The sequence below is a fragment of the Suillus discolor genome, assembly GCF_016758755.1.
Source record: "Suillus discolor strain FC423 chromosome Unknown F5147scaffold_27, whole genome shotgun sequence".
Lineage (NCBI taxonomy): Eukaryota > Fungi > Basidiomycota > Agaricomycetes > Boletales > Suillaceae > Suillus > Suillus discolor.
In genome coordinates this window covers 317289-334131 of record NW_024541274.1, presented here as the reverse complement: position 1 = coordinate 334131, position 16843 = coordinate 317289, and the positions used below count along the sequence as shown (strand labels likewise).

The 16843-nt window shown below is 43.3% G+C and overlaps 4 protein-coding genes across 4 annotated transcripts; 1 reads left to right on the top strand and 3 right to left on the bottom strand.

Annotated features, from left to right (window-relative positions):
* Positions 1 to 6094: 6094 nt before the first annotated feature.
* On the bottom strand, positions 6095 to 6918 carry F5147DRAFT_652827 (uncharacterized protein; the record flags this gene model as incomplete). The annotated part of the gene is made up of 4 exons (XM_041433680.1): positions 6095 to 6139; positions 6183 to 6353; positions 6455 to 6760; positions 6814 to 6918. 4 exons carry the CDS (start codon positions 6916 to 6918, stop codon positions 6095 to 6097), a joined length of 627 nt encoding a protein of 208 aa, XP_041292912.1.
* Positions 6919 to 9503: 2585 nt separating this feature from the next.
* Positions 9504 to 9668, bottom strand: F5147DRAFT_559643 (uncharacterized protein; the record flags this gene model as incomplete). Its single annotated transcript, XM_041430566.1, has 1 exon — positions 9504 to 9668. A coding segment is annotated over one exon (165 nt), but the record flags the coding sequence as incomplete, so codon positions are not given.
* Positions 9669 to 13418: 3750 nt separating this feature from the next.
* F5147DRAFT_695138 (uncharacterized protein) lies at positions 13419 to 14775 on the top strand. The gene is made up of 7 exons (XM_041437355.1): positions 13419 to 13499; positions 13550 to 13568; positions 13628 to 13747; positions 13840 to 14152; positions 14320 to 14430; positions 14481 to 14535; positions 14588 to 14775. Exons 1-7 carry the CDS (start codon positions 13448 to 13450, stop codon positions 14611 to 14613), a joined length of 696 nt encoding a protein of 231 aa, XP_041292910.1. The 5' UTR covers positions 13419 to 13447; the 3' UTR covers positions 14614 to 14775.
* Positions 14512 to 16807, bottom strand: F5147DRAFT_172318 (uncharacterized protein). Its single transcript, XM_041428387.1, has 14 exons — positions 16544 to 16807; positions 16459 to 16486; positions 16115 to 16389; positions 15992 to 16064; positions 15843 to 15932; positions 15643 to 15791; positions 15565 to 15589; positions 15445 to 15513; positions 15312 to 15394; positions 15180 to 15262; positions 15114 to 15129; positions 15036 to 15062; positions 14826 to 14977; positions 14512 to 14771 (listed from the first exon to the last, which is right to left on the bottom strand). Exons 1-14 carry the CDS (start codon positions 16707 to 16709, stop codon positions 14730 to 14732), a joined length of 1278 nt encoding a protein of 425 aa, XP_041292909.1. The 5' UTR covers positions 16710 to 16807; the 3' UTR covers positions 14512 to 14729.
* Positions 16808 to 16843: the final 36 nt, after the last annotated feature.

Here is a 16843-nt window from a genome sequence, read left to right as displayed (position 1 = left end):
TGAAATATATGTACCTTTATTTGTCGCATTTTCGTTCCTCTTCGCCTCCATCTCTTCATCTTTGATGAGCTTCTTGGATGTAATCAGCCTCTTCTCTTCCTGGATTCACATCGAGCCTCCCAGCATGTCCACATGATCTTTCTCACATCGCCAATTATACAGGATATCACTAGGTGAGTCATTCAGGCCCTTGTAGAGGACACCTCAGGCTACAGTTCGCAATTTACATTACAAAAAAGTATTGTGTTTTGGTGGAGATACATAGAAAACGATTCTGTGCATTACTTTTTACATGCTGGGAGGCTCGATGTGAATCCAGGAAGAGAAGAGGCTGATTACATCCAAGAAGCTCATCAAAGATGAAGAGATGGAGGCGAAGAGGAACGAAAATGCGACAAATAAAGGTACATATATTTCAAATATCTAAGGGAACATCATGTCTGCTCATGCACATCCAGTTGGAAATAATAGCATAGTTCTTGAGCTGCCTCCAGCCACACAGTCAGACCATAAGTTAGTACCCAGATGTGCAGAAAAGTTGATGTGGGATGGTATGTATCCCATTTACCACTATTGGATTGCTCATGACTGCGCAGCTCATAAACACTTGTCTGATTTTCCTGATACCCTAGGCTGGGCTGCACTTTATGTATTGCACATTTCAATCATCGTGATGCTAGGTTTCTAGTCACAGAGTAGATACTTAGGTATCAACTTTTCTGCACATCTGGGTACTAACTTATGGTCTGACTGTGTGGCTTCAGACCATAAGTTAGTACCCAGATGTGCAGAAAAGTTGATACCTAAGTATCTACTCTGTGACTAGAAACCTAGCATCACGATGATTGAAATGTGCTATATCCGTTGTAAAAAGGGGCTACATGCGAAATTTGGGTGTAAACACTGCTAAATTTTGCATGTAGCCCCTTTTTACAACGGATATATCTCCACAAGGACTCAACATTTTCCTTCAATTCAAAGTGATATTTTACTCAGAACACCATGCTCTATAAACTGGGTAAGGTTACAAGACAACAAATAAATCCCCTGAGAAGTTGAAAAATGGCATTTTTGATATTCTGCCTCTACTGAAAGCAGTTATCAATATTTTATTTTACTAATTTCAGGCCCTTGTAGAGGACACCTCAGGCTACAGTTCGCAATTTACATTACAAAAAAGTATTGTGTTTTGGTGGAGATACATAGAAAACGATTCTGTGCATTACTTTTTTGAGTCTCTGTATATATGAACTATCGTGACTGGTGGTTTGCCAAATACTAGAATAATTTCCGTGTTTGAGACCCCTTTGAGTGATGTTATCACCAAGCTGTGCTTGCAGTAAAGAATTTAAATACTACCTTAGCTGTTTTTAATCAAAGTGGGAATCTCTCTTTGTAAAGACAAGTCAATATTAAACTATATTCCTGTCTTCCTCTGGTACTAGCAATATATTTGTATTTGCAATGAAATAAATGTCTCGTGTCTCCCTCCAAGGGATCTTCCCACTATATCAGCACAGACAATGAAAAACATCATGAGAAAATTGCGTTCCTTTGGGACTTTTGTAGAAATCATGTGAAGTGATTTTACTTCCATGTGATGTTTCTTTAAATCAGCCTTATACACATCTATGGCATGGGAAATGGCTGTTTATTGCTCATAAGATGCAAGCCATTTGATATTACCAAACACTTTGTCTGTTTAAAGATATTCACAGGAAAGTGGAAGTTGAATATGAAATATTGACGTACTGAAGAGCATGCCCACTCTATTTCCTACAGGTCAATGAACATGCATAAAATACACTGGTATCAAGTGTTGCTATTGTTACCATATATACATGATCATATGTGTAACGGATATCATAGTGCAACAATTTTACATACAAACAACATGCACTGACAAGCAATACCAATTGAATATTTCACATATTTGTTGCGATGAATGTCAATGTTAATAATACATGGATCATATCACTTGAAGAGAGATCTAGTTTTCTACCAATTGAAAGTAGAGAATGGGGTGAACTATAGGTCTAACTTCAGCTGGAACTGAGTAAGGAGTGCCACCCTATCAATTACGTCACCTGGCTTGAACTGATCACCTTGATATAAGATATCCCCAGGTCTTTTCCGCTTAGATACACCAACAAACTTAAGAACAATTTCTGCAATATCTGAGCAAGGTCCAGTCTCTGTTTCCTTCACACACTGATCACTAGTCTCCTGAGTACGATAGTGGAGTCATTTCATAGCCATAACACAAAGGCTTAATAATGATCTCTTGTGAAGCACTAATGTTTGGATAAGTTTTATCAAAACACATAGTAAACATGAATACAGACCATTTCTCAGAGAGAGATATAGAAGTACAATCACCATTTAATGCAACGTCTCCAATGCATGCTCCATATCTTGGTTGGTAGATGTCTTAGTGACCTCAGCATCGATGTAGTGTGATAGTTCAGTGAGGTGCATACAGGAATAATGGTAAAAATATCCTCTGGTACAGAATGATGGTACTGGCATGTAAACCACATGCACAACTCCAGGAGGAAGGATCCTTATTCACCTAAGTGTCAGCAATGCATGCCACCTATTTCACAGAACTTACAGCATATCTCCAGAATATAGTGCAATAACCTCGCCATAACAATTATTGTGAATCCATTCCTTGTGAGTGTTATAATCTGCAAGTCTAATGGAGAGATGCTGAAGTTGAATGTGATTGCTACTTCCACTTTTCAAATAGAATATTGCCCAAAGCTTTACCTCACACTCCATTCTGATCCACATCAATGTGCCTTCTGCATCGTTGTTAAGAACGTGCTCAAGGGTCGAATCTGAAGGGCTTGGCTTCAGCTCATGCACTGCGCCCCTTACCCAAGTACGTGCCCCTAACTTCTGAAGGCTGTCGAACAATGTCCGAAGGTTGTCGGACGATGTCCGATGTGTGGGAATTCCGGCAGATGTTCGGGAACAAGTGATAAGACTAATCCGGACATTGTCTGAACTAGAAAGGAAACAGTGGAGGACTACCAGAGGTAGAGGTGGAGGTGACAAGTCTATAGGAGTCAATCCTAAGACTAGCAGAGGACGACAAGAGAAGAACTCAAGTTGGACGGAGGAGGGAATGAGCAGAGTCTAAGATAATATTCGAACTGAGGAAGTACAAAGATTCTACAGGGTTTATATACTACTGAGGACTTAACAAAGAATCAGTCAGTGCAGTCTGAAGCTATGTGAGGCTGTGGACGGAGTGTATAGAAAAGTCAAACACTAGTCTATCAGAAAATAGTAAATGAAGACGGAAATGAGAACATAGGAAAATAAAGGCAGAAATGAAATGAGGTACAGAAAATGAGTATAGTCTAACTGGAGAAGGAACGTACAAAGGGATAAGGCACGGAAGATAGACGCGGGTCGGATCCAGATGATAGATAGAAGTCGGCCAGATCTGGAAATCTGGAAATGATGTGTGTGATAGGTCCGGGTCTGGAACGCAGGATATGACAATCATGATGAGGATGTAAATCCTGCATGGCTGAGCAGTCTCCATCCTTTCAAGGTAAAATTCTGCGGATGAATCTTTGACCATATTTCAATGCAGGTACTTGTTTCATTCCAACCATGCACAAGGCCGTGGTTGATGTTCCTCAATTTATTCATTACAAATGTATCATGGTCAGAGGAATGTTATGACTTGCCTGAGACATTGGGGCAAAGTAGTCTGTGCAAGCAGTATATCCAGGATGCTTTGTATCTTCTTTGGATCATTCATGGATTCCATAAAGGAATGTATGTTACTGAAAATGATAGGGTTGGTGTGATCATTGTATTGTGCCTGAATATCTACAACATTCATGAACAAATATGAAAATGAGCATGGAAAATATTTTATACCATGAATCACTACAGGTCTTAATGGCGAAATTCTAAATTGTTCATCAAGATATTCAGTTGTAAGTGTGTCTTGAGGTTTGTTGTATGGTACACCAGTAATAATGACACATCGGTTGATAGACAGTGCTTGGGAAACAATTGCTTTGTTATAAACTGTTGGAAGAATAGTATTATGCCCATTCCTCCACATGATGGATGGGCTTGATCGTGGAATGTTCTCTCTGATGTGGAAACAACTATCTTGCTGGGTGGCAAGAAAAGGTTGGGTCAAGCTAATGCCTAGCTGCTATGTCTATACAAATGTGTTTGACCCTAAAGGGAATTGCTACTAGAACAATGATGGATATGTGCAACCCGAGGGTGTGCTAAGCGTGGGAAAATAGTGGACAAGGTATGCGCAAGGTATAGGAATGTATCCAGGGCTATCCAGAGCATGGGAACACACAGCCAAAGGTGTGGAAAGTGCAGGAAAGTATGGACAAGGTATAGGGAGGTTAAGAAACGAGGTTTAGAGAGTGAGGGCAAAGGTATAATGTGAGGTAAGGAAAGTCTAGGTATAGGGACCTAATAGGGGCTAAAAAGCATGCACTACTAGGGACTACTCTGAAGGTAAACCTATAGGGAGAGGTATACAGTATGAGGGAAGTGTAGTAAGTAGTCCCAAGTAATAGTCAACTCATACTGTCTAGACTCTCACTCGGAATAGGAAGGGATAGGAAATATAGGAAATATATAAGGACATGTAATAAGGCTGCAACACATTTTACAAGCCTTGAGGTAAGGAAATTCACATACCAATGGGGTTTGGATGGACTATGGATGGATGAAGGACTTTCCTAATGCATTTCCGAGGTATCCAAAGCGCGGGAATGTGCGTCCGAAGCGTGGGAAAATGCAGGTTCGGCTTTCACAGGGGTTACTTGTTGTATGAGGGACGGATAAGGATAGGGAAACTGATAGTGTTCTATACTCCTTGACATCAATATGAAAATAGGCTCTTTCCTGCCCAGCACAGGTCTGAGTGTCACACCAAGGACACCAATAGTGAGATCAAGGTCCAATTTGAATGGCATTGCAGTCGTTCAATGTAACAGGAAATAATCTTAAACAGCAATTGAAATTCAACGTGCGCATTCCCAGTGAAGTTGAGGACAGGCTCTGCAAGACACTCAACCAATAGCTCCGATTCAACATCGGACAATCTAGGAGCATGTTGTAATGTGTGATTGTATTACCCAAAGTACAAAACCATAAATATTGATGTCTAGTGGAAGAATTGACATGTCAATATACATCATGATAGTCACAGATGTATCTTTTGTGTTGATAATGCCTCAGCTTGTATCTTGTTCAATGTAGGCATGTTTCGGAATATCTTGAACATCATTGGACATTCTTGACAGAAATTGACTTATTATTCAACTTGAATATATTATAAATGAATGTATTTTGATTGGTGCATGTATATACATCTACATCATCATGTCTCCTAGTGTATCCAATGTTGATATAATCACGAACTTCTATTTTCCTTAATACATTTGTAGTTCTCATATCATCAGCATTATTAACTGTAATATACCACTATCGACACCTTGCAAAACACAAACATATTTTGATTGAATTGATGTGAAATGGGGACTTGTATACATGCACAGGATGATGTTGATCACTGGTTATTTTGTCTTTCAAAAAATCTCGTGCTAGACAAACATTACTATAGAAATAAAATATTTGTCACAAAGCTTCTGGTGACAGTAGTGTAATACTTCGGTGTCTTTGCATTAGTGAAGATTGAATCAGGTTGCATTTTGTACCTTTAGGCTATATAACTATGTCATATTTCATACCTACTTAGTAGCTTGCAAGAGACATGCCTCAAAATCATGTATATGTTCTACCAATGTGAAAATGAATCAAAGTGCAAAGTATATTAGTTCTTTGCTTGAATTTCTGGTTCTGAGTCAAATGTCCATTATACAAAATAAGAGGGATGACATTGAGATCAACACGATTCCACAGTGTTTCAAATGGTATACAAAATGAAACCACAATACATCGACTTTCTGTGGTCAAATGATTCATTTGCAGGCAGACATGTTGGTGTCTCTTCAGTATCGTAGTGTGTGAGGAGTGCATGATGTAGCTAAAAAGGTGTTCAACCAAATGATATCACAATGAGTACCATAAATCACATCATGGTGATGGTGGTGTCATCATGTGGAACCACTTCTATCTAAATCATTAAATGCTGTCTTCAATAATTTGAACTTACTTACTTCACAGTTGTCCTGAGGTATAGTATGAGATCCAGCGACCTCTTCCATTGGTCGGGGAGTGGGTATACCAACACAAGGTTTTTCAGGTGTCATGCTTTTATCCTGCATCTTGTTCTCAGTCATTACAAGACATTCAATTGCTGAGAGGGAGGGCATGGTATTCCTTGAATGCTGAAGTTCAGATGGTTGCATGTCAGGCACAAGGATTACGGGGCTGGAAGGAAGAACATTAATAGCAGAGAAGTAGGGCCTTTTATGATGTGTTCATGAACATCTGGTGGATCAGTGTCATGTGGAATTGCACCCTCATTGATATGAGTTGGAGAGAAAGACGTCTGTTGTTGTTCTCCATCTGCATCCTGATTTTCATCGGCCATTTCTTCATCCCATGTGTCGAGAAGCACAGATGCATCATCTATAGGACTGCCAGAGTTTGGATTCAAAGGCAATATAGGTGCCAAAGGAGACAAGATAAATCCAGATTCTTGAATGTCTGTAGAAGATGGGATGGGTGAAATTGATCTGACAGTATGTGGCCAACCATCCTTGCGACACTTCGGTGGACCTTGGCCACCTTCCTTCTAAAATATTTGTCAACCTTGACATTAATGTATATAAACAAATGACTCACCTTTGGTGGAGACACTTGAGATAAAGTTCTCTTTCTTTTTGCAAATGTCAAGTCACCCATGGCCGTTCCAGGGTTAACAGACGCTGAGCTTTCTTCAATCACCATCACATAATTCGGTAAATACTTTCCATATTACATGGACACCCAAAGTTGAGATTCTTTCATGTAAGATGGCTCATCTGAGCTGGGCCCAAATGCAGGTCGTACCCAGTATAATTGGTGGGGCCCATATGGATATGGCTATCTGATACTTCTGGATGGGCTGGAATGCATGCAGCATTGGAATGTCAGTATATATGGATGGGCTGGAATGTGTATGTGAATGGTCCTTGGGGGGACACAAGTGGGCCAGAATAGATGAAAATGAAATCTCAGGATGTACGGATGGGCCGGAATGTGGATGTGAATAGTCTTTCAGTGTATATGGGTGGGCCAGAATACACAAAAATGAAATCTCAGGATGTATGGATGGGCCAGGATGGGAATTGAAATAGCCTGTCAAAGGATGCGGATGGGCCGGAATCACCATTGGAATCACATGTGAGTGAGTGGATGCGGATAGGTTCAAATGCTCAAAGGGGTGGAATATTGGTGTAGAGATACAACAATTGCTGGACACTACACGAAGTAAGTGTTTAGCAATATAAAAATGTGTTGTGGTCGTGCACAGCCTAGTCTGCTATACTTGCAAGACAAGTGCATTCGACCCGAGGGGTTTGCTGTATGGAATGGTCTGTAGTTAGTGAAACGATAAATGGTCAAAAGTCCAAGCGCGAGAAATGAAGTCCGAAGGTATATCTACAATGCCGAATGCCAAAGTGTCGGATCCGATGTTTTCAGGTTTCAGGTTAGCGGGCTTCGGGTTCAGGTTTAGCGGGCTAGCGGGAATCATGATAGCGAATGTTGGAAAAGCGAGTGGTATGCGGATTAACGATAATGATGGGTGTTTACACGGAGTCACCTCAGATCATCACTGGATTAAGTCAGCCCATGGTAAACCGTCCCATTGGCCAAGTCATGGGAACCTAAATACATACTTACCTCTGCATCCACCTCAGACTCCTGTACCTGCCCGCCGCAAGCGGCCAAGTACGTGCCTCTGTTCATCATTATGATAGCCATACCTTAGCTACAGATACACACAGTCATCTCATCTTCGCCGGGTTGCATGTCTAAAATGGCCAGCAGGAATGGCGGACTAGCAGGGGTACACCTCACGCTAGGGCATTCACAAACTCAGAGATGCGTCGGGGACACAGGGGGTCCCCTAGACTAGATCATATTGTCCTCCATAGAGTATAACTCTCAATAGGACAGAAATTGGATTCAAAAAAAAAATGACGGGTGTTTTGGATAGAAAGAGCAGTAATATTTGCAATGTCAACTAAGAACTACGAAATATTGGGTTTGACCACTAAGTATCGGGAAATGGCTCCCTACTACTTGGATGATGAAAATACTCGTAGTCAGTCCAATATATATATGTAAGTACATAGAAATCCAGAAGCCCGTAGGTGAAAGTAGCAGTGTACGATTTCAGGTCCGAAGTACATGTAAATAAACATGAGGTGCTGCGGATGATGGGAAAACGTGTAATAGCGCTGGCTATGACATGAGTAATGTGCGAAATAATCAACTACGCACCTAGTGGGGCTAGCAAGACAGGACTGGACACAGATAGGACAAGTGCGCAGGATTTCGGGTCGGCCAATGCAGCCGAAACGTCAGGTCCGCTAGTCAAAGTGTTGGGTTTCGTCGGGTTAGCATTGGTTTGAGCGGATTAGCATCGGGAAGTGATTAGTGCATGATGGGCATTGGACATGTATTGGGAAATAAGAGAATACATGCTCAGCGCAAGCTCGAGTGCTACATCGTGGTGCAGGTACAGGTGCAGGTATGGGTTTTCTTACAGGTATCGACAAAATGGACCCAGGGTATTACCTGCAAGGGATAAGCCTGCAGGTCAGCCACCAGTGCTTAGCACATATGTCCAGCACACGTCAGCAAATGCTGATGTGACTCGAACATATGTGGATGGCACCAGAGGAGGAGTGGAGGCATGGGCGAGTGCAGATAATTTCAAGTGAGCTGCGAGCATGATATCGCAAAAAAAACACATACCTTGTCCAACAAACATATTAGTCCCCCATCCAGAGTCGAGTCTACATGCGCAACATATGAAATGAGTGGCGGCATTGAACCATGCGTGAAAGTCGGGGGAAAGACTTCTGATGTTCGTGCCACCAAGCAATAGGGTGAGTGGTGTGTTCCACATCCATATGGAGGTACTGGTCAATTTTGGAGTCTGAGTTAACAGGTTTTGGGGGTGTGAGCACTGGGAGGTTGTCAAATATATTATCACTCTAAGAATTATTCAGTACAGATGCAAAATAAAGAATAAAACAAAACATACCATCTGTACATTGTCATTTGACTCGAAGACACCATCTTCGGACCCCAAATCAGAGTTGTTGTCAATCGATAAGTATGAATGTTTGAATTCTTTGCATACAAGTCTCTCTGCTGTTTCGACCCACTCATCTTCCTATCGTGCTGCCTTAAAGTATGCTAGTTTATGCTGTGGATGTAAGACTAGAGTTATATAAATGTCAGTCTTTTAAAAACAAAAACAAAAATTGAACATTACATACCCATTGTGATTCAATATGTCACAGAATTGTCCATGAGCAGCTGAGAGTATTCTTGGCGAGCTGAACTGCAGAATGGATTGAGAGCATATATTTTTTGTTGCGCAAGTACAATGTGAGCATATTGTCAACATGATCCATTGCTGGGATCACCATTGTAAGATTGGGTGTTGTGCACGAAAAGTACAGTGCTGCATCCTTTAGGATCTAACAGATGTAAACAAAACAATTAGTATGACAAAAAAGGAATGCGCTGACCTTGAGTACATCTAATAATTTTAATCAAAATCCAGCATGAGGGTACAGGTAGGGGTGCGGGTATCATAATACCTGACCCATACCCATACCCCACATATACCCATACCCCATACCCATGCATTTCCCTATGTATCACCAGAAGAATAAAACGATGAGCGCATATTCATTGATCAGTTAAAATAAATGACACTGACCCTATAATCTCGAGCGTTGTCTCTTAATCCAACTCTCTTTTATCTTGCTCTTCCCAATAGACTCTCTCCCTTGTGGCCTCTAGAACTTTCTCATTGACAAGAGATAAGTCATAAGGTCCTACTGATGTTTTTATGGCAACATGCCAATGCTTGCATTGCTCTGCCTGAATCAGACTGATAGGCTAGCAGAGCCTTTTGTGCGATCGGATCCCTTAAGGAACGAAATTTGTGAACTTGAATGTTCCTCCAAAAGAGGGCCATCATTCTAATCCTATCCGCCGGCCAGTCCACTTCATCTATTGCAGTTATGGGTACTAGTAGTAGCAGCCATGCCAGTCATGGTGTCAGCCGCAGTGAATGTAAGGCTTATGGAAACTCTAGGTCTAGTCTACATAGAGTCCACTCTGGGTCCTGTCTGGGTCCTGTCTGGGGGTGTGCCAGCCGCCCGGCCATATTAAAGCGGAGTTTAATTCCAAATCGGGACGATGTGACTAAGCTTCAAGTTGTGACTTAGACCCCCCCCTCATCTTGATGATGCCCGCCGCCCAGGGATCCGCATGGGTATAGGTAACCCGCGCGGGTCACAGGTATGGGTATGGGTTGAACATTGAAGTGTTGAGTACCCGATACCCATACGGGTACTGCCGAACCTGCTTACAAATCTTTCCAGACATCATCGCGTCACACCTACCACATACCATGTCAAACCCCACCCTGCGCATCAGCACTTTTTTATATATACTAATGTCATTTAAATTTATATGTACGGGCAACAACGATGGTCATCATGGTGAATGTTGACAAGCTAGGGGCCGACGCAGTTGTCACGTGTCACTCCCAAGCTTAATCATACTTCGAACGTCCCAATTGAGGATCAAACTCCGCTTTAATCTGGCTGGGCGGCTGGCACACCCCCAGACAGGACTCTACGTGGACTCTACATAGACTAGACCTAGAGTTTCCATTTCCCGGACGTCCTCCAGCCGCGACACATGCGACAGCGCTGTGGGTCACATGGTATGTTGTGACCATGAGATTTGCATTATGGGTCGGATGGGCCGCATGTCTCAGATGTCTCGGATGTCCCGGATATTCCAGGATTGAGATGTCCTCCTACTGAGCAGCTACATCTTTCATTCAGACCTTGATGACTTTTTCACCTACTGAATTTATGTTCCCAGACACTCCACAAATTCAGCACTATAACTCTCCATTTTCAAAGTTTCATCCGAATGATACTCCTTACTTTCCGGATCCTCGGATGGATCATCAAAACAGGCTAGTACTACTAAGGTCCGATTCTCACTGGGGTTGATTCTGATGCTGACAACGATGATGATTCCTAGTACTAGCACTATGCTGTGATCATGATTACGACTGATTGCGCATTGAGAGGCCGGGGCTTATAAATATCGCCCGGTTCAATCATCACTGAAAATCAAGATGTGCTATAAACCATTATATCTGTCTTATAATGGTCATAATACCCGCAATCTGGTAAAATATGGCAAGTGGTTAGATAATGTCATATATAGCTTTAAACACCTAGCCTCCTTGACCAATTTAAATAATGATCATACATATTTGTCGTACTACCAAGTATGGCTTATAAGTGAAGAAATTAACATCCTTTTCACCCAATACACTACCTTATAAATACACAACGGAGAGTCAGACGTTAAGCAACAGCAACTGAAATATCGCAGAAGGTGATTAGCTAGCTAAAACTAATATTGGTAATATATATAACAGAATGTTTGATTCTGCGGAACCAATTCGTGTCTACCCCACATGCATGCCCATTACTTATCATATATAGCTTTAATACATAGCATTTGTGGCCGATCTACATAATGATTACATGTATATACCAGGACTCCGAGTATGGTACTCTACACATGTATCCCATAGCTCAATGGTATCTTGGCACTAGCCTCTATCTCGGTAGCTCATTTGCAATGCGACTGTAACAAATGGTTGGTCATGAAAAGTACTGTGAGCATCTTGAAGTTCGACACGAGCAAGATGCAGGTGTTATTTCGTATTACTGATCTCGTATGCAGGATTTGCAGGGCATAGACTCGTGCGCGAGCAGAGCATCGAGCGCAGTAGCATATTGTGCATGGTAGTAGAGCATCGAGAGTGGTAGCATGTTAGTAGAGCACCAAGAGCGGTAGTAGAGCATCAAGCGCAGTAGTAGAGCATCGAGCACGGCAGTAGATGATCAAGTTCAACGATAGGATACAGTTCGGCAATGGGAGTTAGCCATGGGATCAAGGGCTGGCCATCCAATCGAATTTCTACCATCAAGTCGAGTTTCCTGTGGGGTTGTTCCTAGCCATATTGTCGAAGCCAAGTTTCCTAGACATACAAGCTTAGAAATCCAAGGGAAACGCAGACCAGGAGGGGATTTTCTGGCCCAGGACTTGTCGAGAAAGTAGTATTAATGAGTGAGTAAAGGTAAAGCAGGTGATTGTGTGGGTACAGAGCATCACCGGGGCGCAAAGAAGGTCCGATAGAGTCTGATAACGAGTACCGAACTACTATTTCTTATAAATGGCTAGAAAATATACTTGGTGAGCGGTGATTGAGGTCTTGACTCGCTCTGCCAACACGTACCTCATTTACTTTCAGATCCAGGAGCCGAACTGTTTCAGAATAGGAAGAATTGCATTATTAAAGTTAGGAATGGAGCAGGGTTGCAGGGCTGCGAGCTTCGGTATCAATAGCGGACAACAAAAACGAACGGAGAACCGAACCGCTTGCTTGCTTTGCTTGAAGGGGAATTCGGTTCTCGAGTACTTACATACTTGAACATGAGACCGAACTTGCCTACCAAATTAGTGTCTAGTAGTTCGACTCGGAACATCAGTTCAAGACAAATGACTAAAATAACGAACCTTTGCCATGGTAGAGAACATCGAAGGGAAAAGAGGCTAAAGAGCGGCTATGTCGCAGTATGCATGATCAAACAGCGAGTCAGTGGTCTTTTGCAGGGAATTGACAGGACGTGCACTCTGAGACTGGCAAACATTGTGGTGAGGCCAGAAGCTCGACTGCTTCCGAGTCCTTGATGGAACACCAGTACTAGAAGCGAGAAATCTGACATGAGGTGATAATGGTTCATCACAAAGAAAATAAAAGAGAAAACAGACCAAAAACCAATAGTTTGATTTGTGTCTTAGATGCGCAATGTAGAGCACTCGGAACTTGATAAGCTGTTGCCAGTGGGATATAATTGCATGTCCAATGGGTTCCGATGAGACCGAGAGTTGCAAAAATCTTGGCATTCGTCTGTCGCCTGATATACCATTATATTGGCATATCAAGCGCTGCATGGAAGGAGAATATGGTCCAAAAACGATATTATCACGTGCACTTGATAATCCAATACACCGGTATATCAGGGTACATCATGGCCAAACAAAATTAGCTGAAAGGGTAATATAACTCGACTCATATCAGGCTAAGTGAATTTCAGTGATGATATTATCATTACTCTCCTCTCTTCTCATAACTTCATCAACTTGAAAGATGTCCTCAGTCCGCCCCTTGTTCGTGGTCGCCGGTATCGGCAATGGCACCGGTAAGTCCTTCGAAGTGGGTACAAACACGCGTGCCTGACGTCTTGCACAGGCACCGGAGCTGCAACCGCGTACATAGTACTACCTCCTTCCTCGCCAACTTGTACTGATAATGTGTGAACAAACACAGCCGTCTCTTCGCCAAATCTGGCTACAGAGTCGCTCTTATCTCTCGAGGGCCAGAGTACCTCAATAAACCCGCTACAGAGATCAGCCAAGCAGGCGGAGAGGTGCTGATTCCTATCCATATGTGCGCTCCTATTCAGTCACGTTGACCAGATCCTTTGGAACAGGCTGCAGCATTCCCTCTCAAGGACTACACCACAGCATCCATAAAGTCAGCGCGGGCTATGGTGTCTGGAAGCCATTCCTTGATATCACGGAAGACGAAGTTCGTGAGTCGATTGAAACCAACATTTTAGCGGCTTTCGCCTTTGCACGCGAGGCCCTTCTTGAGTTCACAAAACTCGAGCTTGAGACCGCGAATGAGGGCGGAGTTGCTGGCAATGCTCGTAAAAGGGGCACCCTTATTTTCACTGGCGCAACGGCTTCTATCCGAGGCAATGTTCTGACCTCTGCATTTTCTGCGAGCAAGTTTGGGATAAGGGCTTTGTCGCAGAGCCTAGCTAAGGAGTTCGCCAAGAAGAATATACATGTGGGTGTCTTCTGCATCGTCTTGGGATTGATTGTGTACTGATATCTTGACCTTTAGGTCGCTCATGTGAGTCCCTACCTTCTGGTGCTAAGAGTATTCATGAACGTTCAAATGCGCTGCTCAGAGCATTATCGACGGCAGTAAGCATACTGTCAGCATCTACAAAGTATCGTCTAATGAGAACAGCCATCATTACTGACCGCACCAAATCTCAGCGCAACAACCCTTCTTGGGAGGCTGATCAGGATGTTCGACTCGATCCTGATTCTATTGCCAAGGTTTGAGTATTCTTGTGGTAATACGCGCCTAAACTCATCACATCCCTCAGTCGTACTTGCACCTCGTCGAACAAGATAGTTCAGCCTGGACTTGGGAAATTGACCGTAAGCGTAGCTCCAATTTGCCATTACCCCGTCTTCACTCTCTTCCAAACAGTGCGTCCTGCTCATGAAAAGTGGTGAGCAACTCGACCAGCAAGTTTTGGTCTGGAGTCAAAGCGCAATCAGAAATCATTGGATTTGTAAGTCTTGCTATGTAGTTATGTTGTTGGTGCCTATATGCGCCTTGTTTTCATTTGTCACATCCTGTTGTTCTTTCGCTCCTCAAAAGCATCTTTCACCTGCAGTCAAATGTGTTGTAGCAATCAGAAAGTTAGACAGAGACACCATCTTACCTGCTGCAAAAATATACCGTCTGTGATCACGCGCATGCCAACATGTGCGAGGGCCTTTGAGACAGTGAGACATGCATCGTGAGCAGCCTGCGAACGTGCCGATTTGGTGAATGCTGGAGTATGGTTACCGCCTCCCGGTACCGTTGGTATCGCTGTGACGTGGTTCGGGAGTCAGTAATCATCAGAGACAGAAAAGATAACTGTACGAACAAAACCCGGGGTGTAGGCCAGGCATCACTGGTGGATAATGGCTTTCAAAGTCTGCCAGACATTACGACAAAGACGTACAATATGAAATATTGCCCTAAAGTGAAATTGGTGAACCTGTTTGAGATACTATACAAGCACGCTTACAAAGTCGGTCGATGCACCGCTAATCCCATATTCATAGTCAATGGCGCCATACTTCTTCCTAACCACATCAGACAGTTCGTCACCTGGGAAAATTATAGGATGAATCACGGGATTGCCATCAAGAAGACACACCGAGGACTTTATTCTGCACAAGTTCGTTCCCAGTGTGTCCTCTGTTAACTTTAACCTTCGTCCCGGTTGCAAGTGCTGCTGCTCTGTGCGAAGTCTGGGATTAGGGTGACATGAATACCGGATAATAACTCACTCAAAACAGGGAATGACACGCTTGAGCGTCTCTTCCGCTTCAACAGTGGTTGGCGCACGGACATAATAGCTGAAGTATGTCACCAACTGCGTCAAGTCTCTGGAGTCAATCCACACTTACTACATCTTTGAGTTATCTGGGATGACTGTCGCACACGCTCTCAAAAGTATATCCAGCGCTGAATGACAAGACACTTACTACTCTGTGCCCAATCATGGCCCTGGATAATTCCATGCACACGATGCGTAGGCTTAATCTGCTGGCGCAGTAAAGCAATGTTTGTATACGCCAGAACAGCTGCATCCAGCGCATTCTTTCCTTCCCAGGGGCTAAGTGCAGCGTGCGCACTACGAGGAACGAATCAGAGTTCAAGCCAGACAGACATTGGGAGACCGCACGTGTGGCCTGAGTAATCTATCTCCAGACGTATAACTGCAAGACAGCTGCTCAAACTGATGGAATGAAGAGGCCCAGGACCAGGGTGGCACCTATCATGAACGTGAGTCGACGAGAAAATAACAGAGGTCAGCCAGGTCTGGTCACGGACATGAGACACGCGTCCATCTCTTTGTATGCTCCCCTCTCCCACAGCTTCACTTTCCCAATCCCACCTTCTTCAGCTATTGAGGGTATATGATCTATCCATCGCGATCAGGAGAAAATGACATACCAGGTGTACCAAGAAGAATCACCTTCCCGTCGATATTAAGCTGCTCCATCGCTGCTTTTGCCGCACAGGCGACGGCGACACCTGCGATGCCGATGAGATTATGTCCACACGCATGTCCAATGCCCGGGAGCGCATCCATCTCTGAGTTCACCCCTAGAACGCGTCCGCCCAGCCCGTGGGTGTATGTCGCAACCCATGCAGTCTCCAGAAGGTGATGCCTCGTGACTTCGAAACCGTGCTTCTCTAGGAAGGAGGTATATGCATCATGAGCGTATCTGAGCGGCCGATGATTAGTTTGATTGCCCGCCGACTGGTTGCAATTTGGGTTCGAGATGCGGGCATACCTTTCTTCATATCTAAGCTCCGGATGATCTGCACATCTACTAGTATATCGGTATTTCTTGTGGGCGAAAAACATGATCATCTTACCATGAATATCGAGACTCAGTTCCCGTAGCTTGCCACTGAGACTATCGATAGCAGTTTCTACAACCTTAAGGATATCTGGTCGATAAATGTCCCCTTCTTCCAGTGTCGGTTTGACCTGATAGTCATCTTCTGGCCGCCAAAGAACATCAGCTTGACCTGTCGTCATGTCAGAAACAATTTGAAAGAGTTAGAATGATAGTCAATTCCAGACTGGCAACTAGCACTGGCGGAGACTGGTACTCTCAGGCCAACTGGTATTAGCCATATCTTTGGACAAAATTCTTTTCCAGATTAGAACTT